General features: G+C 43.9%; 1 protein-coding gene and 1 long non-coding RNA gene across 3 annotated transcripts in view; one reads left to right on the top strand and one right to left on the bottom strand.

The window, feature by feature from the left end:
- The first annotated feature begins 128 nt into the window (after positions 1 to 128).
- LOC136639436 (uncharacterized) lies at positions 129 to 8,844 on the top strand. Its single transcript, XR_010793676.1, has 3 exons — positions 129 to 382; positions 1,062 to 1,206; positions 8,465 to 8,844. It is a non-coding gene; the product is annotated as an uncharacterized lncRNA (long non-coding RNA).
- The window catches only part of DNAJB1 (DnaJ heat shock protein family (Hsp40) member B1), a 68,848-nt gene continuing 45,564 nt past the window's right edge, over positions 3,572 to 26,855 (bottom strand). Inside the window, exons 1-3 of one of the 2 annotated variants that reach the window (XM_066613609.1) lie at positions 10,683 to 10,942; positions 8,202 to 8,767; positions 3,572 to 7,483 (exon numbers count right to left, since the gene is read on the bottom strand). In XM_066613609.1, the coding sequence (XP_066469706.1) occupies positions 7,253 to 7,483; positions 8,202 to 8,767; positions 10,683 to 10,893 (1,008 nt within the window). In that variant the 5' untranslated portion in view covers positions 10,894 to 10,942 and the 3' untranslated portion in view covers positions 3,572 to 7,252. Of the gene's footprint in view, positions 7,484 to 8,201; positions 8,768 to 10,682; positions 10,943 to 26,855 lie in introns of those variants that run through there. The other variant, XM_066613610.1, reaches the window with a different exon arrangement.

Below are 26,855 nucleotides of genomic sequence, written 5' to 3'. Positions count from 1 at the left end.
TCCTCTCGCGGCCGCCTGGTGGTCGGTCCTGTCACTGCAGCTTCTTGGAGCCAATGAGAAGGCAGGATGCCGGGCGCGGTCTTCGCCGGGGAGCAAATTGGCCGGCGGGAGCGGAGGGGCGGGGAGAGCCTGTCTGCGCGTCCCAGGCTAGCTACGCCCAGTCGACGTTTCTGGTGCCTGGCTTGGGAGGGGACCGGCCAGTGCAAGCCCGGGCCGAGCCCCTGAAACCTCTTCCACGGGAGGGGCTCGGAGGACGGTATGGAGCGTGGAGGAGGCGAGTCTTCTCACCCCGGTCGCCTACGCAGGACAACCCGTGTTTGTGTCAGAGGGGAGGGGCCTCCAGCAAGCCTCAGAGCCCGAGCCTATGCAGGTCTACTCAAAAGTAAGTCCCGTTAAGAGTCAATGGGGCTTACTCCCAGGAAAGTCTGGAGAGGACTGCAGCCTCAGAGCCCAAGCCTATGCAAGTCTACTCGGAGGTAAGTCCCATTAGAGTCAATGGGGCTTACTCCCAGGAAAGTGTGGAAAGAATTGGACTGTCAGTCTGTAGTCCTATCCACATTTCCCTCGGAGTAAGCCCCATTGACTGTAATGGGATTTTCTCTGAGTAGATATGCATAGGATCGGGCTGTAACTTGACTGGCATCTCTCTCTCACCCCCCATAGAAGAGAAACAGTTCTTTACATATTCATTTTTAAAAAACTCAGTCCAAACATGCACTATTTGAAGAAATGTCACATATTCCAAATGAAAGGTTTTGCTTCAATTTATTGTTTTTAAGTGTTAATATTAAAATCAATATTTTAATGCTGTGTTTTGATGTTTTCTACTTACTGTTGTGATGTATTGTACCTTTTTATTATGGAGCTCTGTAAGCCACCTTGGGATGTGCTTTGGCACAGGAAAGGGGAGATAAAAATACAAATAAAGCAAATGCAGTTGGTGGAGGGTGTTGGTGAATGTGGGTGTGTCACCCAAAATGTCATGGCATGTCATGTTTGATGTGCCTGTCATAGGTTTGCCATCACTGCCACATTTTACTTCAATATGTTCCCCATTATAGGCGATTATAACATCTGGAGTCAAAGGAATAGCCCTTGAAGGCAGAGATTCTAGAAGTGTTTAGCTTTTCATCAGATCAAATGGCAAGGCTATGCAGTATCTATGATCAAGCCCTATGGAACACAGTACATAGGGCTTCCTCCCAGGTAAGTGTACAGTGCCTTTCAGATTGATTTTATATAGATTTAGGTGGTTCAGAACCACCAATAAACACAGCAGGGCTTGGTTCACACAAGATCAGGCTGGTGATCTTCCTTTTTCTCTTAGAAAACATCTCTGTTGTAAAAAAAAAAAGGTATCAAAAAGCTAAAAAATGCCTCCTACAAATATGGCAGAGAATCAACTCTGCAACTTCAGATGGTTGCTGTGGATACATTCTTTTTTGTAATTCCTCCTCACATAAAATACTCTCTACACTGAAAAACTAATTACCGGTAATTTACACAAGAATCCTCTTGTGCTGTTTCTACTTCCAAATGTTTCAAGTGGGAAGGATTCAACATTGTGATACTGTACCTGCAGCACAGTTCATTCAACTACCTTATTCTGCAACTTAAGCAGACCAAGTCCTCCATCAGTCCTCTGGGCTGCTACCAGGACCAGCTTTACAGAATAGAACTCTTGGAATGCAAAACCAAACCTAAGCTTATTTAAACCTGCTGTACTGAAGACTGTCAGCCCAATCCTATACATAACTACTCAAAAGTAAGTCCCATTAGTCTCAATGGGGCTTACTCCCAGGAAAGTGTGAATAGGATTGGGCTGTGCGTTAGGTAAAGCTGACACAACAGCAAAGACTTGATGGCTCTTCTTTCATAGCCTTGGCTCTATGTAAACTTTCTCTTCGCTGGTGTCTAAACCTTCTAGATCAGTGTTTCTCAATTGTGAGTCAGGACCCACTAGGTGGGTCACCATTCAATATTTTATTTTTAATAGACAATGCTAGTAAGGTATGTGACTGCATTTGAGGAAATGTCACAAATCGGTATTTTAAACAGGCTATTATGCTTTTTTTAACAATGCTAGCAAATGGGGTTTACTCCTTGGTAAGTATGGGTAGGATTGCAGCCTAGGATTAAAATTTTCTTGCTTGATGTCACTTCCAGTCATGTCATCACTCCTGGTGGGTCCTGACAGATTCTCATTCTAAAAATTGTGTCCTGGTGCTAAAAGATTGAGAACCACTGTTCTAGATTAAGTGCTGTGTGGACTGAAATAGAAGGGACCTCCTTCAGTAGGCACAGGGCCTTAAGCATGAGTGTGCAAGAACAGTGCTATTGTCCCATAGTCAGTTTTGTGAGAAAGAAAAATGTAAGATAGGGCCTGCATAGGGTATCAGGGGTCCCCGAACCCCAGCCTGGAGGCCACTTGCGGCCCTCGGGGGCTCCAAGTCTCCAATGAGTATCTGGCCCTTCAGAGACTTGCGGGAGCCTGTGCTGGCCTGATGCAACTGTTCTCAGCATGAGAATGACTGTTCAACCTCTCACCTGAGCTGTGTGTTGAGGGCTCCCTCTGCTACTTGCTGTTTCACATCTGTGATGCAGCAGTGGCAGTGAAGGCTGGGCTGGCCTTGCTTTATGCAAGGCCTTTGAGACCTTCATTCATTCATATAAATTCCATCTCTAATATATTCATTTATGTAAATTTATTCAAATTTAAAATGTAAATTAATTTTTATTTTCCAGCCCCTGACACAGTGTCAGAGAGATGATATGGCCCTCCTGCCAAAATGTTTGGACACCCCTGGCATAGATGATGAGCACCCTCCAACTCAGGGGTATCAAACTCATTTCATGCAGTAGGCTGAAAAGCATTCACAGCACCAGCTGAGGGGTTCCATCAGTAAGTGATGTCATTTAGCAGAGGATGGCCACAAACAAGCACTTGGTCTTCACATAACTCATTCACTGTAAATGACAGAAAATATATATGCAAATTTTCTCACAGGCTGTCCTTTCAACAGTACCACTTCTGGTGAGGCATCACTTCACAGAGCTGCTAAAATGGTGGCCTACTTGATAATTGGGCCTTCCCAGCACCTTTCTCATACCCAACCACAGCCTCTTTTGCTACATGAGGGAATATGTCTTGCAGCAGGAATGCACCTACATGTACCTCACTAATTTTGTCTGCATAAGGGAAACTCAGATTCCAAAACACAATTTTTCCACACGAGTGGTGAAAAAAGCAGCTTAACAGTCATTCTCTACCCTGGCCCATTGTCAGAGAAACTTTTGTGAACATGTGCAACCGTACCTTTGAGCAGTTTCTGGTGCTTTGTTAAGATTTTAATTGGACCAAGCTTTTCAGTTGTTTTGATTTCTCATTTGAACTAGTTTATGCTTCTGCTTTTTTTTTTTTGCACAAGTTTTAAGTTTTCTTTCCAGTAGTTTTATTAATTTTAGTTTTTTACTGAGTGGCAGAGTGGAAATGCCTAAAGGGGGGGAAATGGGCAAGTGTGCAAATTCATCATTTGGAACAAAATTACTTCAGACCAGCAAAAGGGCTAAAAGTAGACTTTAAAAAATATACAAACATGGTAAAACAGGACAAACCAAGGCAATGATAGGCAGACATGTACGCATGTACAGCAGGGGTCAGGTCTATTAAGTCTTCTTGTTACAACTATGTTACTTTGTTACCCCTTGCTCTTAACACAGAATTAAGCCTCCACTAAGTAGTTCTGTTACTGTTTGCAAATGTGTACTAAGGATAATGCTCTATCCAGCTTCCTTTTGAAATACATGTAATATTGGTGGAAGCCAGCTCAGGGACTTGCAAGAGAGTCTTGATTCTTTCAACAAGTCTCAAATCTGCAATTTTTCAAGAAATTGAACATATTACACTCTAGGTATCCTATTGTATAGGGGAAAGTGACACTAAATTTGAAAGATTATAACCTCCCTCCAGTAGTAAAATGAATCCAGGTACCCCTTCAAAACATGACATAAGTCTACACAAAACCACTAGAGATGTAAAAAATACCTTCTAATCCACACACAGTTCATGATTGCACACATACTTTTCACTGCTTGAATGCATAGATTGCACACACAGGAACAGCCAAGTGCAACTTCATACACACTGAAATACAGCTATATGTAGTCATTAATGAGGTAACACAGGCAGCAGACAATCCGCTCTAGGAAATTACTTTGATATGGAAATGTAGGTCATATTTAAAGTAGTTCCAACGGTTTAGGACTTGAAAGGGTTGGCCATTGCTGAAGCCTAGACTGTCTTTTTGCTACATGACTAGGAGTCCATAGATAGTAAACTAATTCCAGTTTTACTCTCTATATTGATGTTATAGCTACTTCCAGTACAACTTCCTACAATGATAGCACTTACATGCAGGAAATTCTATGCACATAATTGCCACAATGATAAACACATACATCTGCTCACTAAATGTACATGCAACAGTAAGCCATGGCTTCCTGATACACCCACACATCCATGCAGCAAAAATATACAGGTGCATTTGTTACACAGAACAAATCTACAGAGTTAGCAGAAAATTTTCTCCACAGAAGTACTAGCTTCTCAAAAGCTTCAGTATTGTTGAAGCAGCCATGAGCTGGAATGCTACTTTTTTTATGCCCCAAGGGAATATTTTCTTAAAGACTTCATTTTTGTGCACCTGTGTTGTTCAATGCTTTTGCACTACTTCTCTCAACACTAATTTGTGTAACAGAGAAATAACAGGTAGCATGTTAGAAGACAAAAGTACACATAAACCAACATCAGCTAGCTCTCCCCGAACAATCTAGTATAAAGGTTTTTTAATCCATTAATATAACCCACTCACCCCCAAAAAGCAATGTCTGAGGTAGCTAGGTTCAGGGTAGTCTAATCTTGTTTTTGCTAAGAAATTAGTTGTGAGCATGAGACCTAGATACAGTCACCTACAATCATTATCTTGTTGCTTCAGCAGCTGTCAAATGTTAGCAATGGTCTTTTATGCCTGAGCAGAAACTATTATCCTGGTAGTACTGTTAAGCTGTCATTCACAGTGAATGACCTTTAGTTAGATCAGCATTTTCTTCTATACTACACTGTAGTCTTTACCACACGATGACAATAAAGCAGTCACAGTTAAGAGAACTGGTATATTACAGAGGTGGTTCAAACTTTACCTTAGGCATGAACAGGGTGTGGGTCTTTTGGTATAATTATAAAGTATACAGGGAGAAGAAAGGAGCTCACATTTTACTCTCTCCATTAGAGTTGTAAGAATTACTGAGAATGTATGAAATGCATTGAACACTAAGAATGCACTGTACGGTTATGGGATAGCTCCATCGTATAAGCAACTCACAGAAACCACAGAATAAGATGAAGGAGAAAAAATAGGCTCAGCAGAGAAGGAGAAGTGGAAAGAACCTCCCCATCACCAGCTACATGCACATGCCTCTAACTGGCATGCTTTCTGCTCTCAAGGAAAGTAGCCAACTCAGCTTGAGAGGTTACCAGTAGAAGAGAAAACCTGAACACCACAGCAAAAGAAACTGACAGTATATTCTAGTCTCTAGGGTAATTTCTCTCACACACATCTATTAAAAAGGACAAATAAAATATATAGTGTTTTTATAAACATGAAACAAGATTATTGTAGCATTTCTGGTATCAAGTGCATGGCACATTCTTTAGAATTCATGCCTAAAAAATCCTTGAAACGCAGAGAAGGGAATTTCACACAGTTCTTTGGTTTGGCAGTAATAACTTTTCAATGGTCTAACTGCAACCATATGTAGACACTGCCCGGAAAGGGTTCTGTCTGCAGGAGCCTGTTTAGGTTACCATTCTACTAGCTGAGTGATCATGCAAAGGAATGAATTAAAAGTATCTCAGAGAGGATATCTTCCTCTGTGACAGGACATGCTCTATAAGAAATCGGCTGGCTTTGACTACAGTAATCGCAGCTGCCTTCCTTTGAATATCATCCGTCTAATCCTCCTTTAGACTTTGAAAGAGTGGAATGCTTGTTCAGAGCATTTGTGACAAGGGATCTGTGAGCTTAATTACAAAAGGAGCAAATATGCTCCCCTGGTAGCTGGAAAGCACTGACACACTATAGCGTATCCACATATTTCATTCTAGTTTCAGCTTTTAATTGTGCAAATTGTAACATGAGCTTGGCATTTTCCAATTGCAAACTTGTAAAACAAGTTTAATATCTTGTTTACATGACTACAAACTAATCAACAGTCACCACCTAGCTTTGTTCAAGCACTTGTTGCTTCAACAATTGTTACTTTCAATTTTATGCAAGTATTTTCAGATGGTGGCAACAATCCTTAAACTAGAAAAATTCTTCAAACCATGCTATTGCTGTGCATTCTTTTCAAAGGTTCAGACCCACAGAAATATGTTTGTTTAACAAACAAAGTCTTCAACAATGAACATTTGGTACAAATTTTTTGTTAGCTCAGCCCAAACCTTAGGCACAGGCCAAGTGATAAGTCTGGCATACAAACAGCTGGGGAACAGAAATCAAGCTCAAGTTAAAGATTTATCTAAAAAAAAAATCTGTAAACTCATTCAACATTCTTTCCAGAATGGCTAAATAAAAAACATATTCCATCTCCCCTCCTGAAAGGGCAAGTTATTCTCATATTTTTGCTGAACAAGACTAAGCATGCTTATCTTTCAGGAGCATCAGCACATGGCACCATTTAAGACTTTACTAAAAAGACACCCAACAGAGAAAGAAAAAGTCAGAAAGCTAAATCCTGAAATTCCCAGCTGAAAAGGAAGTGTAGAATGAGACAAGAGACGACACAGTACAGCAAAGGCAAGGGATTGGAGAAGTTTACTTTGAAGTCCAGTTTAGGTTTAAGTCTCATTTTCCCAATGGAGGACCTACATGACATGACCTGACTAGGATCAGCCAATTAAATGAAGGCAGGAGTTATGCTTCATCATCCCCATGTAATTATGAGATGTTCTGTGGATTCCTTCTGTCCATCAGTAGCTGCTCAGTGGTATAAACATGCTGAGCAACAACAACCTGAGGCTAGAGTCACTGAGGAGTGCAGTATTAAAAACTTGCAGTATTTGGATTCACTGGAGAACTTTTAGCAACATGAAGTTACTCCCCTACCCCCTGCCAAAAGAGACCCTGAAATCCTGATTACAATCCAAAATACTCCACTTCTTAGGCATTTCAGTTCAGTTCTGACAGTCTCACTATATTGGCAAAATCTGTTCTAAGACAGTTTTGGAAGACACTGGAATTCTGTCTGGAAATCTGACATCAAACTCAATAATAAGATCCCCCCGCTGGTTTGCGTTCTTGGGGAATGGAAGGCCTTCTCCAGGAATTCTTCGCTTCATTCCAGGTTTAATGACATCCTTGAATACCATTGGTATGGTCCGACCATCTAGCGTAGGTGTGTTCACAGTACAGCCACACAGAGCCTAAAAACAAGTCAAATAAGTTAATTTATAGATGTATACACCTTTTGATCAAAGTGATCCCAAGACAGCTATCAACAGAACACAACCCAAGAATCCCTTAAACTTCTGGCCAATGACTCCACTTTTTTCTCAAATCTCCAAGCAACTGGCACATGAAAACCGAATCTTTTCATTTATTTATGTCTTCAAAGAATTTTATACTGCCTTCTTCCCGGTAAGAGTAATCAATTCATGACTATCAGACATCAGTTTTACTAGAAAGCACATTTATTCCCATTCAACCCAAGCCAGGTTTTAGCATAATAGTGAAGCTACACCAGGATACTTCCCACTCTGGTTACAACTCATATTATTGCAGGATGAGAATGACTTCCTTGTAAAGTTTTTCAATGAGGAGTTGCAATATCTAATATACAATATCTAATGTATCTATCTCGTACTCTTAATAACTATTCAACCACATCCACATTCCCCCTTATAAATCCAGTAGCTTTCTTAGAGCCCAATCCTATCCAATTTTCCAGTGCCAGTGCAGCTGTGTCATGAGGCATGCACTACATCCTGTGGTGGGGAGGAAGTCACAGAGGCCTCATTAAGGTACAGGAACATTTGTTCCCTCTTCCCGGGGCTGCATTGTGGCTGCACAGGTGCTGGAAAATTGGATAGGACTGGGCCCTCGGTTTCCACCATCACTAACAAGCACAGCACCTCCACTTACCTCACGGAGGCTGATTTTGGCTGGGTATATAATATCAGACCCATCTCTTTTAAAAATGTTGTGTGGCTTGTCCTTTAAAACAAAGACAATATCAGCTGGAATGTTGTTTGGGGTTTGGTCTCCTTCTTTGGGGAATGTAATCTTTGTTCCTTCTTTCCAACCACGTTTGACTTCAATTGTTAGAATCTTATCCTCAGTACGTGTGCTTTTGCCATCTGGATTAAGACGTTTGTGAGAAATTTTCATTTTCTTGGTGCATCCAGAGTAAATCTCCTCCAATGATACTCTCAAGTCATGACTGATAGGAGGGTCTTGCTTCCTGCGCATGTTTTCATGGCCACCACGACCACGAGAAAAGCCAATGTTGCCAAAGCTTTGAAAAGTTGTGAAGGGGTCATCAACATCCATGTCATCATCTCCATTCCTCTGGACAAAAAAGGTATCAAAGGGATTGCGCCCTCCAAAGAATTCTGCAAACATGGCATGAGGATCTCCATGAAAAGTGTAGGTGAATTGGGTGCCATTGGGACCTCCTCCACTGCAGCTGGGACCACCTCCCTTCAGACCTGAAATACAGAGATATAGAAATAAACTTCCTCCAGCAATTACTCAACTGTAATCTCTTGTTCTTTTAGGGGCTCTAATCATGAAAGCCTCGCTCTTCTACTCCAATGCTGAAATTAGTAAAGAACCTTGTTAGGATTCCAGTTTGTGAGTAAGTCCCATCTCAACATCTTATTTGCAAGCAAGTTTTGGAACACAGTGTTGTATTCTATCCAAGAAAGTAATATATACTAGTTACACTGGAACTGTTGCCTTCTTTCCCTGCATTTTTCTCCTCACATGGTTCCTTATTTTAATGAGCTGAAAACCATTACCTAAATCACATCATCATTATTATTCCCATTTCTCACATATATAGCAACAGTATCATGAATGGGCTCACTGCTGGTACACAGAATAACTTACAATGTCATTTCATCTTTGTGTGTAAAAGGTAATAGACAATAATAGAAACATCCCTACCAAGTGAAACCAAATGTGAAACCAAATATTGTTAGTGGACAGCTAGATATCCAAGAGATTTGCTAGAATCTTCTAGCAGCTACCAGAAGACTTCTGTGGCTCCACCTATCTTAGGCTGCCTGTCATGCAGCCAGATTCATAAGCCATACGTGTTACTGTTTACAGGAAACCATTAGACATTTACTAACTGCAAATGCAAGCAGCACAATACAGACCAGCACAGAAAGTTCTACAAATCTAGCACAAGTCAGTTAAGGGCATCAATTTCATATGCTAAATATGCAGAAGATGATAATGGTATAAAAATATCTGATGTCCTGTACAACACAATCAAACAGGCCATACTAAGCTGCTAGGACGGTACATGACTCAAGCAAGTTTACTACTATAAAAACCAACAGGACCTCAGAGAATAAGAATCCAGAGCAATCCTATGCTAAATAATTCAAGGCAGGAAAAGTGAAAAAATTATTTCTACTTGAATTCAAAGTAGGCTTCCCAGACAAGAAGAACCTGTATAGAGACAGATATAGGGAGTGACCTTAATGCAATAAGAACAATTCAAAGATGGCAACCAATCTGGCTATTTTCCAAGGCAGCAAAGCAAAATGACTTGTTCTTTCTCCCCAACTTTTTTCCTCCCTTTCCTTTTCTTGAATAACCGGTCCTGGTAGGCTAGTTACTGAACAGTCATTCCTATAGACACTCCAAAAGGAAATGCTTTTGCAGAATTCTACAAACAAGAACTGATGATCAATTATAAAATGCAATAACCTCAAAAACTAGCAGTAGACATTATCTCTCTAAAGGGAGGGAAAGGGAGGAGTACAAAGTTATAGGGGGGAATAAAGAGATAAGAGATTTAAGGACACTTATCAAAGCAACTTCAGGGAGAGCAAGGCAAAAGGTTGAAAGCCTTAACCCATTTCTGCCAAGCCCACAGGTGTGCACATTTGATCCCTGTTGCATATATGCAATGTTGTGCAGAAATGGCTTCAACGAAATCGTTTGAATGCTCAGAGGAACCTAGCCGCAGAGGGGTGTTCTATTCCAACACTTGCAGCCCAATCTACTGTCTGTCTACTCAGAAGTGAATCTCATGGTAATCAAAGGGGCTTACTCCCAGGTAAGTGTGGACAGGAGGACTGCAGCCTTAACCCGGTTTCCCGCTAGCGTCACTGCGTTCCCACGGGAGGGACTCCGCTGAGTGCTGCAGGAAGGCAGGCAGGCAGGCTCCAAGCGAACCTTCCCCTTCGAGGTGCTTCAATGGGACTTGCTTCGATGTGAGGGAAAGTCGCAATCGCTGCCCACACACACGCGCCCCGCCCAAGAGCGGGCTGCCAGGTCCTGCGCGGACACAAGCCCGAGTGCCCGCCCGCCGGCCCGCACTGGACGGGTCCAGCCACCCCCCCTCCCCGCCGCTGCTGCCCCTCCGCGACCGGGCCCGGCACGCACCCTCCTCGCCGAACTTGTCGAAGATCTCGCGCTTCTTGGGGTCGCTGAGCACGTCGTAAGCCTCGGCGATCTCCTTGAAGCGCTCCTCGGCGCCGGGGTCCTTGTTCTTGTCCGGGTGGTAGCGCAGCGCCTGCTTCCGATATGCCTTCTTAATGTCGTCCTCGGTGGCCCCGCGGGACAGGCCCAGGGTGCGGTAATAGTCCTTCCCCATCGCCGCTCGCCCAGCCTCGCCCTCACAGCCCGCCCGCTCCGCGACCGCACAGGCTCTACCTAATGCCGTCGCCGCTGCCTCCCTTCCCCATTTATATGGCGGGCGGAGGAATCTTCCAGAGCTTGCCACAACTTTCTCCGCCCAAGCCCCGCCCCATCCACTCTCCTCGCCAATCGCGGCCCGGCGCTCTATCCTGTCCGCCAATAAGCGCGCGCGCGTACGTCACACATGGCGGGGAAGTAACGGTTGCTGAGTTGCGAATTGCCCCCTGCTTGAATTGCGAAGGTAAAAAAAAATTCTTCACTACGTCGCCGCCTCCAACGGTTTTCATCCCTCCGAATTCTAAACGAGGCGGCCGTATTCCTTCCTATAGTTGCGCATAAGGGAAGACTAAAGGCGGCCGGAGCGGGCGAAGGAGACCGGCCGTTCGCCTATTAGAAAAAATTGGTACAGAACGTCGAGTCCCTGCTGTTTGTTGCTGCTCAATGACTCGGGAGGGGAAAGCGCACAAGGCGCGCCCCCACTGAGCGCAGCCAATCAGCACGCGCTTTCTCGGGGCTGACACCTCAGCATTCTTACAGATCCAGACGTTGCCCGCGTCAGAGGTGCTACTCTGCTGAGTAGTCAGCGGGTGCTGCACGCAGTTTGGACCACTGAAGCCCTTCTCTGCTGCGGGATGTCCTGGAGGAGGAGCAGACCTGTGCCAGCCTAGACCAGCGATTTTCAACCAGTGTGTCACAGATGGTCTGCAGGTGTGCCACAGGACACCTGGTGATAGCCAGAAATGTTTTTGGAGCTCAGGTCTGCTGGTTTCCCCAGTTTAGCGCCCAGGTCTACCTTCCTTCACAGCGTCAGCCACTAGATACAGTAAAATAGAACACCCAAGGGCCCAGTCCTGTCCATCTTTCCAGCACTGGTGCAGCTGCAGTGCAGCTCCAGGGTTAAGGGAACAAACGTTCCCATACCTTGAGGAGGCCTCTGTGACTGCCTCCCCACCACAGCATGCAGCGCACGCCCCACTGGCACAGCTGGCACTGGAAAATTGGATAGGATTGGGCCCTCAGGCTGCAATCCTAACCACACTTTCCTGAGAGTAAGCCCCATTGAACAAAATAGGACTTATTTCTGCATAGGCCTGCTTAGGATTGGGCCCTAAGTCTCTCTAGAATCTTTTAAACATAGAAAATATTTGCAGAAAACTGGCACCAGCATATTTAGGCTCATACTAGAATGAAAAGTGTCTGGGCTGCACCAAAACGTGCTTCTGCAACAGCTGTAGCCCCTCCGCCATGTCCCTGAGCTCACCGCAAGCAAAGCCACTAGCCAAAGAGCTACTGTAGCAGGCCAGTTTCCTCCTAGGTTTGACACTGTGTTAAGGAGTGTCATGTATGCATTCCTTGGCCCAGCAGATATGGCTTGCGGCAGCAGCTGCCACTGTGCACCCAGCATTCCAAGCAGTCAGCGAGTTCGGGTGAGATAAGAAAACGTAAGATCCCAGGAAATTCCTAGGCCCTCTCCTTTGGCTCCAGGGCCCCCTTTTTGACCCTGGGCCCCGGGTACAAATTACCCCCTTTACCCCCTTTACCCCCCTCTCATGGGCCTTGGAGGCGGGGTTTGACCCTATTTAGGAGTATAAATGTTTTATTCAGGGAAAGCAGATTTTAACCACTTTTCAAACTGCAGTCCTTCAGCCTCTGCTCCAAAAACTAAGCCTAGATGTAGATTCCTTGACCATCTATTGTTTTATCTCCCACTTCATAGCTATATGAATACTATTTGCTCATAATTGACAGTCCAATCCTATGCATGTCTACTCAGAAGTAAGTTCAATTAGAGTCAATGGGGCTTACTGCCAGGAAAGTGTGGCTAGGATTGGGCTGTAAGTCACCGCCAGGCTGCCTGGATATGATAATAATAATAATAATATTCAGCCACACTAGACGCTGTGCCAGAACCACCTTTCAGAGCGCGATACCATAGTCTTTCGAGACTGAAGGTTGCCAATATATAATAATAATAATAATAATACAACTATTTCTATACTGCCTTTCTTGGTCATCAGATTTCTCCTCAGACTTTAATTCAAGGCATTTTACATAGGCAGGCTGTTCTAAATCCCCATAGGGATTTTTACAATTGAAGAAAGGTTATGTCTTTCAAGAACCGTACAACATTTCAGATGGATTTTTTCTGGTCTGGAATCACTTCTGGCCTCCAGTTGCCTCCCACGCAGGCTGACAAGTAGCTTCATCTCTCACTTGAAGGATGGCCAAGACACTTCTTTGCTCACACCAAAGAGGAGGTGGAATAACTCAGCTAGGCTTGTCAGCTGCTTCAAGGTCTCACCATTGACAGTGCTGGTGGCCTCGAACTGACGACCTTCAGATGTTATCTTCAGGCAAAGATAACACCCTCTAGACCAGACCTCCTGCCATGGAGGAGGACCTCCTGCTCCTGATCTGGAGGCTGTGCTCATAGCCTTAGTAGATGATCACCATCTAAAGATTGATTAGGGGAAAAATGGCACTTCAGTAAGCAGAGCTTCCCATTCATGATGCTCACAGAGACAGTTGCCCCAGGTTGGAGGGATTGCCCCTTTGCTTTCGCTGCTCCTAATCCTGAATTGGAAAAGAAAGAGAGGCTGGAGCGGAAGAGGAAGTATGTAAGAAAGTGAAATGCTAACTCCCAGAGTGCTCATCACTCACCTCCACATGTTCTCTTTCATTCTGCCCCCTCTTCCTTTTACAATCCTGGAATGAGAGGTGTAGAAGCTGGCATATCAGCAGGTAAACGGGTGTCAGCATGTGGTATGGTGCCTCAAGTACCATGAAATCTTAGTCTTAACCTTGCTATTAACCCAGTTAGGTCTTTCTTCAGTCTGTTGATCTTGAAATGTTTGAGCGTATATGCAATAGGGCCCAATCCTATCCAATTTTCCAGTGCTGATGATGCTGTGTCAGTGGGGTGTATGCTGCATCTTGGAGTGGAGGGGCACTCACGGATGCTTCCTCAAGGTAAGGGAATGTTTGTTCCCTTATGTCAGTGCTCCATTGCTGCTGGTGTTGGAAAGTTGGATAGGATAAGGCCCTAAATGTACAAGATACATACTGGTTCCATTCCAGAAGTTTGTCTGGAATTTGTAAATTGAAGCTTCTGCTGGTCCAGCACTTTTGCACCTGTGTAAAAACACCACAGTGGATGGACTGCGCCTGCATGAAAGCACTGATGTGGCCATCCATAGTGCTGATGTCCATAACTATTGGAACCAGTACACCTACTTCAGGAGATGAAGCTGGAAGGATATGTTCCACATATAACATGGAACACATTATATAAAATATGCAGTTTTCTCCATAGGACTGAGTTTGGGAAAAACCATTTGTATTTGTATTTTTTGTGCAGCTAGTTGTGCACTACAGTAATTGGTAGTGTGCGTATCATAAATTGGTCTCCACTTTCTAGGAGAGTTGAAGAACTCAACTCAAACATTGTGTGTGTGTGTTTATAAAGTACTGGATAAAAATCAGTTTTAGTAAGCAGCACACTGCAACCTGCTTAAGGTTGGGGTGTTGGTGGTTAGGTGTAAGACAACTAATTCAATCATTATCAAGCATTTGATTTACTGATAAGAATGCCCATCAGAAGCACAGGCAGGGACAAACTCCAGCAGTGACTCCTCTTTTTAAAGTATGCCAATACATGACCTTGGGGATATGACAGTAAGACCTAATGAATTAGATTCCACATTTTCCCAGTTGGGAACTTCCAGAGGTTGGTGATGCATACTTAACCTTTGGCAGTTCCCTGTGGAGGGCCACATTGTTCCTTTCTGTCCTGCCTCCTGTACAATGTATAAGTGAAGCTGCTGAGCAAGATCATGTAGAGCAGTGGTTTCAATATTTTTTAGCACTGGGACCCACTAAGTAACACTCTATTGGGACCCACCTAGGTTTATCATACTTTTAAAAAAAGGAGATCTACAAAGCAATATTTTATTTATTTATAAGTAGTAATAACCAGAAAAAACCCCTCAAACATTTATCTCCCTATACAGTATTTACACATGCTTGCAGACTACAGGAACTGGGCTCTTTGCAGGGTAATTAGCCGCGATTGTATCTGATTTTTGAATAGCCTCAGGGCTGGAGGTAACCGCTTATGTGATCTTTCCATCACCCTTTGGTGACCCACCAAAAATCAGGTCACAACCCACCAGTGGATCCTGACCCATGTTTGGGAACCACTGATAGAAATACAATATGGTAATTATATTTATTATTTCTAAAAGCTTTCAGATCAAAGTATGGTATGACAGAGAAATTCACAGACAAGTCCTGGCCATATATGTGCAGTCTAAAATGTACAACTGTTTCCTGGTGGAATTAAGGGAGGTTGATGTTGTGCAACTTCAGATCCAGCATGAAACCAGACTGCAGTTGGGAGGTTCCCCATGATACAGAGACTGAGATTCTCTTCTGGCCTGTACAGACTCATAAAAGAGGAATTAGTTCAAAGCAAGAAGATGGTGCTGTAGGCAACTACAGGAGGGGGTTACATGTGGATATGCTACGGGAGTTGCTAGGCCTCTTGGCAGTTGGGATTTAGGTTGAGCAAAAAAGAAAATAGGGCAGTACCAAAACTGTAGAAAAAGTACAAAGAGAGCCTGACCAGTACTGTATTGTTATTCATCCTGGATCACAGGTGGCTACCTACAACTTCATTTCCCATGTTTTGAGTTCAGCCCCTGTGGCTTTTGCCCTTATGATTGTGAAAGGAGACCTTTGCATTCATGTGGTATGGTGTTTCTCAACATGCAATGGGAAACAGCCTTTGTGCTGTGAAGCCATAATACTTCCTAGTCTATGCTACCAGGAACTGTTTGTAGGATGCTGTTTGTACTCAGGGAGGGGTGGCCAAGCCCTTTTCTTTGTGCTGGAGGAACTACTGCCATGGTTGAGTGTCAAGAGATCCCTGGGTGAGTCATCACATGGTGATTTCCCAGTATTTGGCTGAGCTTGTATGTAGGTTAGCTGGTTGAAACTGAAACCAAACAAGACTGAAGTGATGATTGACAGCAAACAATTTCAGGTTGGGGGATTGGAACACACATCAGGTTGAGAGATTGCAATCCTATACATACTTTCCTAAGAGTAAGCCCCATCTGATACAATGGGACTTACTTCTAAGTTGACATGCATAGGATTGTGCTCTTAGCCTTACTGGTCTCTCAGAGGAGTAGACATGTTAGTCTATTGCTAATGCTTTGTACTCTAAGCTTTCATGAATCACTGGCATACCTAGGGGGTCAACAGGTGCAAGTGCTCCTGGGCGGCATATGTGCCTGTTACCTCCCCATCTGGAGGCAGTCTGAGGATTGGAGAGGCTGCAGACAGCCTCCTTAACCCTCGGAAAGCCATAAAATGACATTTAAATGTCATTGGGCAGGAGGTCTGGTCTAGAAGGTTGAGCCTCCATTTGCCTGAAGATAACATCTGAAGGTCGCCAGTTCGAGGCCACTGCAATCCCTGTGTGGGAGGAGGCCAGAAAGTGATAACAGACTGCAAAAGTTCCATCTGAAATGTTGTGTGGTTCTTGAAAGATAGAACCTTTCTTCAATTGTAAAAATCCCTACGGGGATTTAAACAGCCTGCCTATGTAAACCACCTTGAATTAAAGTCCGAGGAGAAATCTGACGACCAAGAAAAGCGGTATATAAATACCTGCATTATTATTATTATTATTTCTGTTTTTCGGAGGAAAACTAGAAGTGGCGTTTTAAGACCCTCAGAAGGCCTCTGTAAGTCATGTGATGGGGCGGCACTGCCAGACTCGCCCCAGGGCAGCTCAGGGGCCAAGACTGCCACTGCCATGAACCACTACAACCCATGGAAAGCCCAATCCTGTGCCAGCTTCTGCAAGGCACATTGTGGCAGTGCAGAGACCAGTCATGCTAGCACAAAGACCTGTGCCAGACTCCTGACACCAGTCAGAGGCCAATACCTGCTGGAGCAAGCAGGTGCTCTGCTGGGTGGAGGTGGGTAGAATGGGGGGTGGATTAGGCTCAGGAAGGGGCGGAGATGGCGGAGGAGGCCTCTGCCATATCCTATCTCCCCTCCTAAACCTAAAAGCCCTGACATGGGGCAGCCTGGGAATTGTGGCTGCTGGAGGTTTCCTCAAGGTAAGGAAGACTCTTTATCTCAAGGAGACCTCCAACAGCCACAATTCCCACACTGGATGTGATGGAGGCTGAATCGGCCCTGCTGCACTGCAGTGCAGGAATTTGTTTAGGGTTGGGCTGTTAATCGGAGGCATGAATTGAAATATTTACGAGGCAAGTGTGTACACATGAAAGCTCAGGTATACTCCTCATGACACCAGGCCTTCTGCACTTCCTCTTGCAAGTACTGTTTTCAATTTCATTTTTCTCTGTAGACTAAGAACTGTGTCTGATGCTTACTGAATCCAAGACTCAAGATAATTAAGGGGTTAAAAATGGGTTCATTAAGAGCCATATGAAACAGCGCCTTTCCATCTCCATACTGTAGTAGAAGACGGTTTGATTTCAAAACAGAAAACAAGGAGGAACCTTTGTCATTGATTAATACAAATGCAGTTACTAATGGAATTATATCTCACTGACTATGGCCAGTGCTTGAATTCTAGTGGAGTTTTTATGACAGGAGATGATTCGGTTAAAATAGGGGAGGGATCTGGGATTGGCTGGAGTTTGTGGATTTCATTAAGGTCCCCTCACACATTTTTCTTCCCTTAATTTGAGCACTGGACTATGCAAAAGCAAGCAAAGGAATCTGAATGAGTGTTGAGAACATATTATTTAGTAAAAATGATTAAAAGTAATACAAAACTCATACAAACTCTGAATAGGAGGTGAATGGTGCATGAGATGAATTTAAGGATATTTATGAGCTGAAGTGCTTGGGATATTGTTGTGGGATGTATTAGTAGAAATAGACTACAAATTCAGTGTGAAAATAGAACCTGCCAACTCCCAATTAAACTATTATTCGAAGCAAGATCCTTTCTAAGGACAAGGCTTAAAATATACAAAGTGTATAGTTTGTCTGCAGATCATCTAGTAGTGTGAATCATAGCATGGTGTGACACATGAACCAAAAAACATATATCTATCTATAGATATAGAAGAGAGATACTTAAAAATAAATTGGTAGTGTTCATGAAGAAACACTTACAGAGTTATGAAGCAGCCATTTCTAAACCCAGATAGTTAAATATAGAAAACAGATGACAATCAAGAGCATAAATCATTCCAGAATAATTCAGTTTATCTCCATCCTTAATATTTCTGTGATTTTTCATTAGGCAAGGAAAGAGGGAGCTTACAGCCCAATCACATTAGGATCATGTGGATGCGATGTTCATAATCTATGAATACCATCCTGACAATGCCACACTGATGATGCATACCAAGTCTGCCCAGGCTCTTTCCAGTAACACCCCAGCATCCATGGAGAGATCAACGCAGCTTGTTATCCAGGGAGCAGTGTCTTGGTAGCTGTTCATCGTCTGTGTGCCATTGATGGGATGTCCAATCATTGCATCCAATCAGCCCCAATACTGGCAGCCAGAGATGTGCCACCCGGATGAACTGAGCAAGGGGTGGTGAGCAGCCAGTGCTTGGGGGACACCCTTTGCTAGTCAGTAGGAATGAATAACACATCCACAGGCACCACTTTAAGCATGGGTAGATACTCCAAGGACACTGGACACAAACACACGCACCATGATAGAAGCAAGCCACAGCCCTTAGGAAACAATTTTTAAGAGCCATTCAGAAGGAATATGGCTGGTTTTTGAGAAATACAGCCATATTGTATGTATGAATACAGTAAAAGTGTATACAGTGTACATTTGTGGATTAAAAAGAACCTACCAAAATGGAAAGTGCTTTGAGTTAATATGTTGTGGTAACCCAGTGTTACCTTCATGGAAGTCTGGCTTGACTTGTTCATCATAATTTCATGCACTGTCTGCGAATTTACTCTGCTTATCATCAGTTGTGGCTACTACCAGCAGAAGAGATTTTTTTTTCATTTTTTCTTATGACTTAACATCAGAAGAACTTGTTATGCTAATAAAAGGAAAACATAATAACTCCTTTTTGGTATTTACAAGACAGTCGTTTTCTAGAGTAGCTGTAATGATGCATAATTTTTTGTTACGTATAAATTAAGGGCACGGATTCTTATCTAAGCTAAACCATAGGGACCTCGGGTTATATCCATTTTTGCTATGAAATGGCATTCATTTTTGCTATGGCTTTCTGCCCATGAAATCTTGGATAAAATTTTGGCTATGTTTTGTCCAGAGCCTCAAGGACAGTGCTTGGAACAAGATTACTTGGAGCCCTGGCCCTGAAGCAAAGCCCTGATTTGGGTCCCCATGGTATCCCCCACTCAGCCCCTGATAGTTCATTGAGCAATTTGAAAACTATCATTGTTTCTGGTGGTGAGGGCTCAGGGGTCAGACCAGCAAGGGACCTCTGATGAGTCCAGATGACCTCTGATACAACCCCTGACACAGGGTCAGCCTTAGGAGGGATCCAATGCAGAACATTTTTGCAGGGGTGGCAGTGGTGATGCACAAGGCAGCAGCATCACCACTAACTGCTTGGCATGGATGGGCCAATTTCAAGTCAGTCAGATCCAGGGGCAGGAGGGAGAGAGTTCTGTCCAATGGCAATGTTCCACTTACTGTGCTGTCCTCGCAACGCCTTAACATGGAAGATTCCATGCTGGAGCATCAGCTACAGAGTAAGGTGCCAGCTGTGGCTGCAGGCGCTCTGCTCACCACCGCAGTGCGGGCTCCCTTCAGGTGCAGGGCTCAATTTGGCCAAATTGGTCAAATTGCGGCAAGGCCAGCCCTCCCCTGACAAAGTATGTACATTCGTAGTTTCAAGATAAAATAAGTTTGACAATTTAAGAAATAACATCACCTTCATCATTTACATTGTTTTTGTAGCTCCTCTGAAGATACCACAGGGACACATTAGGTGCAGTAATCAGGTGCAGTAATCTCGCACATGCTGACTATGTATCCCCACATTATTTCTCAGAGTGCTGCAACCAGCAGCACTGCCTACCTCTGCCTACCTGCACTGCCACACAATACACCTCACCATTCTTGAATTATGCCCCATGTTTATTTCTCCTTTATTATAGTTTTGATGAAACATTTTGATGGAGTGATTTGTTTTTGGCAGTGTGTGGGGAACAGGGAAGACCTGAGATAAACAACTACATTGTTTATTCCTCCACTTCATCTTGTTTGTTCAGAGGACTGCACTCACATGCAACATTTCTGCCCATGTGATCCATGCAGAACTGGCCAGTCTTGAGTATAGAGACTCTCCCCTGGGTGAAGGGCTGAACCATTGTTGAATCCTATATCAAAGTTATATATAAGCCATTGCTATTAGCTGTGTTATATCTGTCACTTCTGTGTATAGCTGTCGAATGGGAAAATGTTCTGAGCACAAATAGGCTCCAAGAATCTTTCTGCTCATAGAGGACTTGTTGCATCTTCCCAGCCTAATACCATATTGGTTCAAGCAGGTCGATTCCCTCTCCCTCATGTTCTGTTGTTGGCTTTTTCTAACGGACACCTCAACATTTCACAGCCCCTGGTTGCTCCTGAGCATGTTTTGTTTAACTACAACAAAAACCTAATCGAAATTATTATTAGAAAAAAAAACCCTAGAATTCCTTGTGTATTTAGAAACCACCACTTTCTTTATAAGTAGTACTGTTTTGTGCACGCACGTGCATACACACAGAGAAAGAGAGTACATGTGTGAGAATGTGAGTGTGACAGAGATTGATTACTTTTTAAAGAGCACTTCAGAAAGAGCATTATTTCCAATACTACTGAAATCCAGTGACAAGCTAGATAATTTGTAACAGGATGCCAAGAACTCTTACAAATAAGATGAAGTACACAGAATTGCTTTAATATAAGGTAGCATTTACTGCTGAGGTTCTATTCCTGCATATAGCCACAGATAGCTATCAATTCCATTGGAATCCTCCTTGCCCTTTCAGTTTAATATGCACCCTGCAAGGGACTAACCTAGGACTGTCTAAATATTGGCCTGGATCTTAAAGACTTAATTACAAAAGATAACCTGTTTGTCTACACGTGTTTATTTCATTTGTGCTGTGAAATGTGCATACTAATCTTGTGAGGTCCCTGAGATTGTAAGGCCCATGAGTCCTCTGAAATAAGTAGCTGTTAGGATGTAAAGGAAATAGTCATAAGACTAGTCATAATAACGATGAACGATGATAACTAGTTTAAAGGATTTCGCCTGTTTCCATCCTGCTGCCAGTTTATTTTGTCTTAGGACATCAGAATTAAGAAGAGAGAGGTCAAGGAAGAAAATGTTTGGAGTCTGAGCTCTGACAGAATCAAGTGTATTCACCCTCTACTTCCTTTGGGGAAAAAAAAGTTGTATAAAGTACAAATACTCAAAGCAATACTGCACCTGGTACAAATAGATCAGAGGCCTGCCCAAGCAGGCTTTAGTGTGTAGATTATGTGGCAGAAGTAGAACCAGCTGGCCCCCCTTTTAGGAAGTGCTTATGTCATGCATCACAGGATGGGAGCTTCTGTCAGTTCATTCAGCAGGGCACAAGAGCACAGAACTCGACTTGATAAGCTGTGAATAGTTAACTCCATACTAGCTTATTCTTCAAGTAATATTGTTTGTCTGTACGAACATGTTAGCATTAGGGTTCCACTTGCTGGCAAGTGGAAGCAGGAGCAACAAAAGGACAAAACAAATCAGACCAAAGTCACATTGAAAGACACAGAACTGTAACAAAATAGTGGCACTCTTTCTTTTTGCATCCAGTTCTCACTTTTTTACATCCACCTCAAAAAAAGTGGGGTCATAAGACAGAGGGTTCCAAACTGAGATCTGTGAGAGAACTTATGCTGGAAAACAAGCTGCAAATCAGGGGTGTTATTGCACTGTATGATGGCTCTACTTTGCACACACCCCCCATGCTGTTTGCCATCTGATAAACTGCTGGGTGAGGTTGTCTGGGTGGCAGTTTAGGCTGAGCTGTCACCAACGTGAAGATGAGACCAACTGTATTTCTGTGTTTCATATAATCTTGGAGTCACTAATGATAAGTTTGTAATGAAATAATAGATGATGGTTGATAAACAGAAGCAGACTCCAGAGAAGATGAGGGTAGTGTTGGTGTGGTCAGCATTCAACCTCTACTGAATGGGAACGCACTCCATCTAAAGCAGGGTTGTCAAACAAAAGGCCCGTGGGCTCAATGCGGCCCCTGGAAGCAATTTATCCGGCCCCCATTATAATTGGGCTCTCCTAGCGAAATAATGAACTCTCTCATATCTTGAAATTATGAACAAGATTTGCTCATTTTCTCTTCTGTCGTTTTCAGCTAATGAGTTTCTATGCGAGAATGAAGTGCTTATTTCTGCTTCATGATGTCACTTCCTGCTTCATGATGTCACTTCTGGTCCCAGCAGAGACCATGAATGTTAACTTCAGCCCTCTGTATGAAATGAGTTTGACACCCCTGATCAGTTTGCAGCTTGGGAGTACTTCTTGGGTGGGTAGGCGCATAAAGGAGGTGATGATCTTTTAGTATACTTGTCCCAAACTGTTCAGGGCTTTAAAGATTTCAAACTAGCACTTCAAGTCTGGAGGTGCTATAAAAATTATCCAGCATTATTAAACTATCAATACACACTATTTGTATTTGTTAATTTGCTCCCTTTTGTCCTCCGTACTGTTCAACTTCTAATGAATTGCTGGAAGTAAAAACAGAAAGCGGTATGTTTGGATTGTTCAAAATATTTTTCCCATTTTTATACTGCCCTTCTTCCAAGGAGTGGTATGCTTTTGCTTCTGACTTTAGATTTTTAAAAATCCACAAATTTTGTTTGCTTGTCTTTTTTCTAATTTAGGGATGTATTTAGTTGGTGGGATAGGATTTGGGGTTTGGTTCTTAGGTTTGGAGAGAGGAATGATGTCAGTGGTAATAATTAAATTCATATTATGTCCGGGATGGTTTATTAATTCTCATTGTTACTTATTACATTGCAAAACCTGAGCCAAGCTCTCAGTGGATTGCACCCCATTTGACCTTGGTGAGTCCTTTGGCCTCTTTGTGCATCATGTTTCCCATCTACAAGCTCACATGTGACGTTAATGACTGTAGAATAGCTGAGAGGGATTATTAATAATGGAGTATTTTAACACTGAAAACCAATTACCTGAGTTGAGTCAGCAGGGTGTGGTGCTGGAAATGACACAGGGAAAACACACACGTTGTCCAGTTCACTAGGTTAGTAGTTTAATTTAAAGCACCAAAGTTGTGTTGCATACCCAGCGTGTTGCATTGAATCTGACAAAGCATGGGCTAGAGTCCATTTTAGGGCCTACTCTGTGGCAATGGTGGTAACAAAGAAAGTGTACTTCTGTGCCATCATTACATCTGTAGAGAGTTGTCCAGCACAGCTGTTCCAAGTTGTCTGAGGTCTTGGGCCTCAAGTAGGGGTGGACGACAACTGAGGGCCTAATCCTATCCAATTTTCCAGTACCAGTGCTGTTGTGCCAATGTGGCATGCACTGCATCTTGTGGTGGGGCAGCAGTCACAGAGGACTCCTTAAAGTATGGGAACATTTGTTCCCTTACCTTGGGGCTGCATTGCAGCTGCACTGGTGCTGGAAAATTGGATAGGATTGGGCCCTCAGTGGCCTGCTGTGATCAACTTACTAGACACTTTGTGAATAAAATAGCTCACATCCATCATGATGTGGATGCCACATTGACAGTTTCCATAGATGTACCATCTATCAGTTTCCATAGATGTACCATGTCTTGAGGTGGAGTACCTCAAGACATGAGGGATGCAAACATCATCACGCTGTACAAGAACAAAGGTGACAGGGGTGACTGCAACAACTACCGCGGCATCTCTCTCCTTAGCGTTGTAGGAAAGCTGTTTGCCCGAGTTGTACTAAAGAGGCTCCAGGTACTTGCAGAGAGCGTCTATCCAGAATCGCAGTGTGGATTCCGAGCCAACAGGTCCACCACTGATATGGTATTCTCCCTTAGACAACTGCAGGAGAAATGCAGGGAACAACGACAGCCACTCTTTATAGCCTTCATAGATCTCACAAAGGCTTTCGACCTGGTCAGCAGAGACGGCCTCTTCAAGATTCTCCCCAAGATTGGATTTCCACCCAGGCTCCTCAGCATCATCAGATCCTTCCACAAGGACATGAAGGGCACTGTTGTCTTCGATGGCTCCACATCAGACCCTTTTGACATCCGAAGCGGAGTGAAGCAGGGCTGTGTTCTTGCACCAACCTTGTTTGGGATTTTCTTCGCTGTCCTGCTGAAGCAGGCCTTTGGAACTGCAACAGAAGGCATCTATCTCCGGACCAGATCAGACGGAAAGCTCTTCAACCTCTCCAGACTGAGAGCAAAATCTAAAGTCCAGCTGAAATGTCTGCGTGACTTCCTCTTTGCCGACGATGCAGCTGTCACTACCCACTCTGCCAAAGATCTCCAGCAGCTCATGGATCGTTTTAGCAAGGCCTGCCAAGATTTTGGACTGACAATCAGCCTGAAGAAAACACAGGTCATGGTTCAGGATGTGGACTCACCTCCCTGCATTACAATCTCTGAGCATGAACTGGAGGTTGTCCATGACTTTGTGTACCTTGGCTCAACGATCTCCGACACTCATTCTCTCGATGCCGAACTAAACAGGCGCATCGGTAAAGCAGCTACCACATTTTCCAGACTCACAAAGAGAGTCTGGTCCAACAAGAAGCTGACGGAACATACCAAGATCCAGGTCTACAGAGCTTGCGTCCTGAGTACACTTCTGTACTGCAGCGAGTCATGGACTCTTCGCCCACAACAGGAGAGGAAACTGAGCGCTTTCCACATGCGCTGCCTCCGACGCATCCTCGGCATCACCTGGCAGGACAAAGTTCCAAACAACACAGTCCTGGAACGTGCTGGAATCCCTAGCATGTATTCACTGCTGAAACAGAGACGCCTGCGTTGGCTTGGTCATGTCGTGAGAATGGATGATGGCCGGATCCCAAAGGATCTCCTCTATGGAGAACTCGTGCAAGGAAAGCGCCCTACAGGTAGACCACAGCTGCGATACAAGGACATCTGCAAGAGGGATCTGAAGGCCTTAGGGATGGACCTCAACAAGTGGGAAACCCTGGCCTCTGAGCGGCCCGCTTGGAGGCAGGCTGTGCAGCATGGCCTTTCCCAGTTTGAAGAGACACTTTGCCAACAGTCTGAGGCTAAGAGGCAAAGAAGGAAGGCCCATAGCCAGGGAGACAGACCAGGGACAGACTGCACTTGCTCCCGGTGTGGAAGGGATTGTCACTCCCGGATTGGCCTTTTCAGCCACACTAGACGCTGTGCCAGAACCACCTTTCAGAGCGCGATACCATAGTCTTTCAAGACTGAAGGTTGCCAATACAAATAATAATACCATCTGTAACTGTTTGTCCAGTTACAGTGGATTATAAATTTTCAACTTGTGCAGCCAGAGGATGTAGACAAAATTCTTGAAATTCTGAAGCTGTCCATGTGCTCACTTGGCCCTTGCCCACTGTAGCTAGTAAGAGCTGCCCAGGTGTATGTTTAATAATATATGTCTGAGTGAGGGTTTGGTGTCAGCCAGCTTGAAACTGGCAGTTGTCCACCCTCTCTTGAAAAGTCTTTCTGGGATCCCACTTTATTGGAAAATTACTGGCCAGTCTCAGCCTCCCATTTTTGGGTAAGGTGCTTGAACACAATATCAGCTCTAGGGAGTTCTAGATAAAACTAATTTTGCAGACCCCTGTAAGCCCAACTTTTGGCTAGGACTTGAGATGAAAATAACCTTGGTTGCCCTGGTGAACAATCTATGCTGGAAAGTAGACAAAAAGAATGTGTACCTGATGGTCCTCCTAAATCTCTCTAGGTGTCATTCTGGATCACCTGGCTTGGTTGGGGCTGAGGGGTAATATTTTCCAGTGATTTTGATGGTTTCTGGAGGGTAGTTTCTAGGAGATGGTATTGAGAGACTACTGTGCCTTCACATTTGGCTTATGGTGTTTTGCAGGGATCTGTTTTATCCCCATGTTTTTTAACATCTACACCAGGGGTGTCCAAAGTTTTTGGGAGGAGGGCCACATCAGCTCTCTGACAGTGTGTCGGGGGCCGGGGGAAAAAAAGAATTAATTTACATTTAAAATTTAGATAAATTTACATAAGTTTACATAAATGAATATATTAAAGATGAACTTATATATGAATGAAAGTCTTGCAATAGCTCAATGACTATAAAAGGCCTTGTACAAAGCAAGGCTGGCCTTTCCTTTGCTGCCACTGCTGCGTCACAGATGTGAAACAACAAGCAGTGAAGGGAGCTCTCATCCCACAGCTCACATGAGAGGTCAAACAGTCGCCCTCACGCTGAGAGAAGTTGCGTTGGGCCAGTGCAGGCTTCAACAAATCTCCGGAGGGCCAGAGGCTCATTGGAGACTGGGGGCTCCCTGAGGGCCGCATTGAGAGGCCTCGAGGGCCGCAAGTGGCCCCCGGGCCGGGGTTTGGGCACCCCTGATCTACACTAAACCACGGAAGACAAGGCCAGCAGGTTGGGTATCAGCAAAATGCTGATTATATTGAGCTCCATATTTCCATTTCATCAAACATTAGGATGGTTATGGAAGTTTTGAATTGCTTTGTGGAGTAGGTGCTGAGTTGGATGAAAGAGAACAAATTGAAATTAAATCTTGTTTTAAATTAAATTAAAACAAAAATGCTACTAGTCATGGTGATGGATTATCAATTTATAATGGATGGGGTAGCACTCCCCTTGAGGGAGAAAGTCTACAGTTTAGTACTGCTTCTGGATGCCAGGTA

This window comes from Tiliqua scincoides, chromosome 2 (assembly GCF_035046505.1).
Source record: "Tiliqua scincoides isolate rTilSci1 chromosome 2, rTilSci1.hap2, whole genome shotgun sequence".
In the NCBI taxonomy this organism is placed as follows: Eukaryota; Metazoa; Chordata; class Lepidosauria; order Squamata; family Scincidae; genus Tiliqua; species Tiliqua scincoides.
The sequence above is the reverse complement of the archived record's forward strand: the minus strand, read 5'-3'. Positions and strand labels throughout refer to the sequence as shown.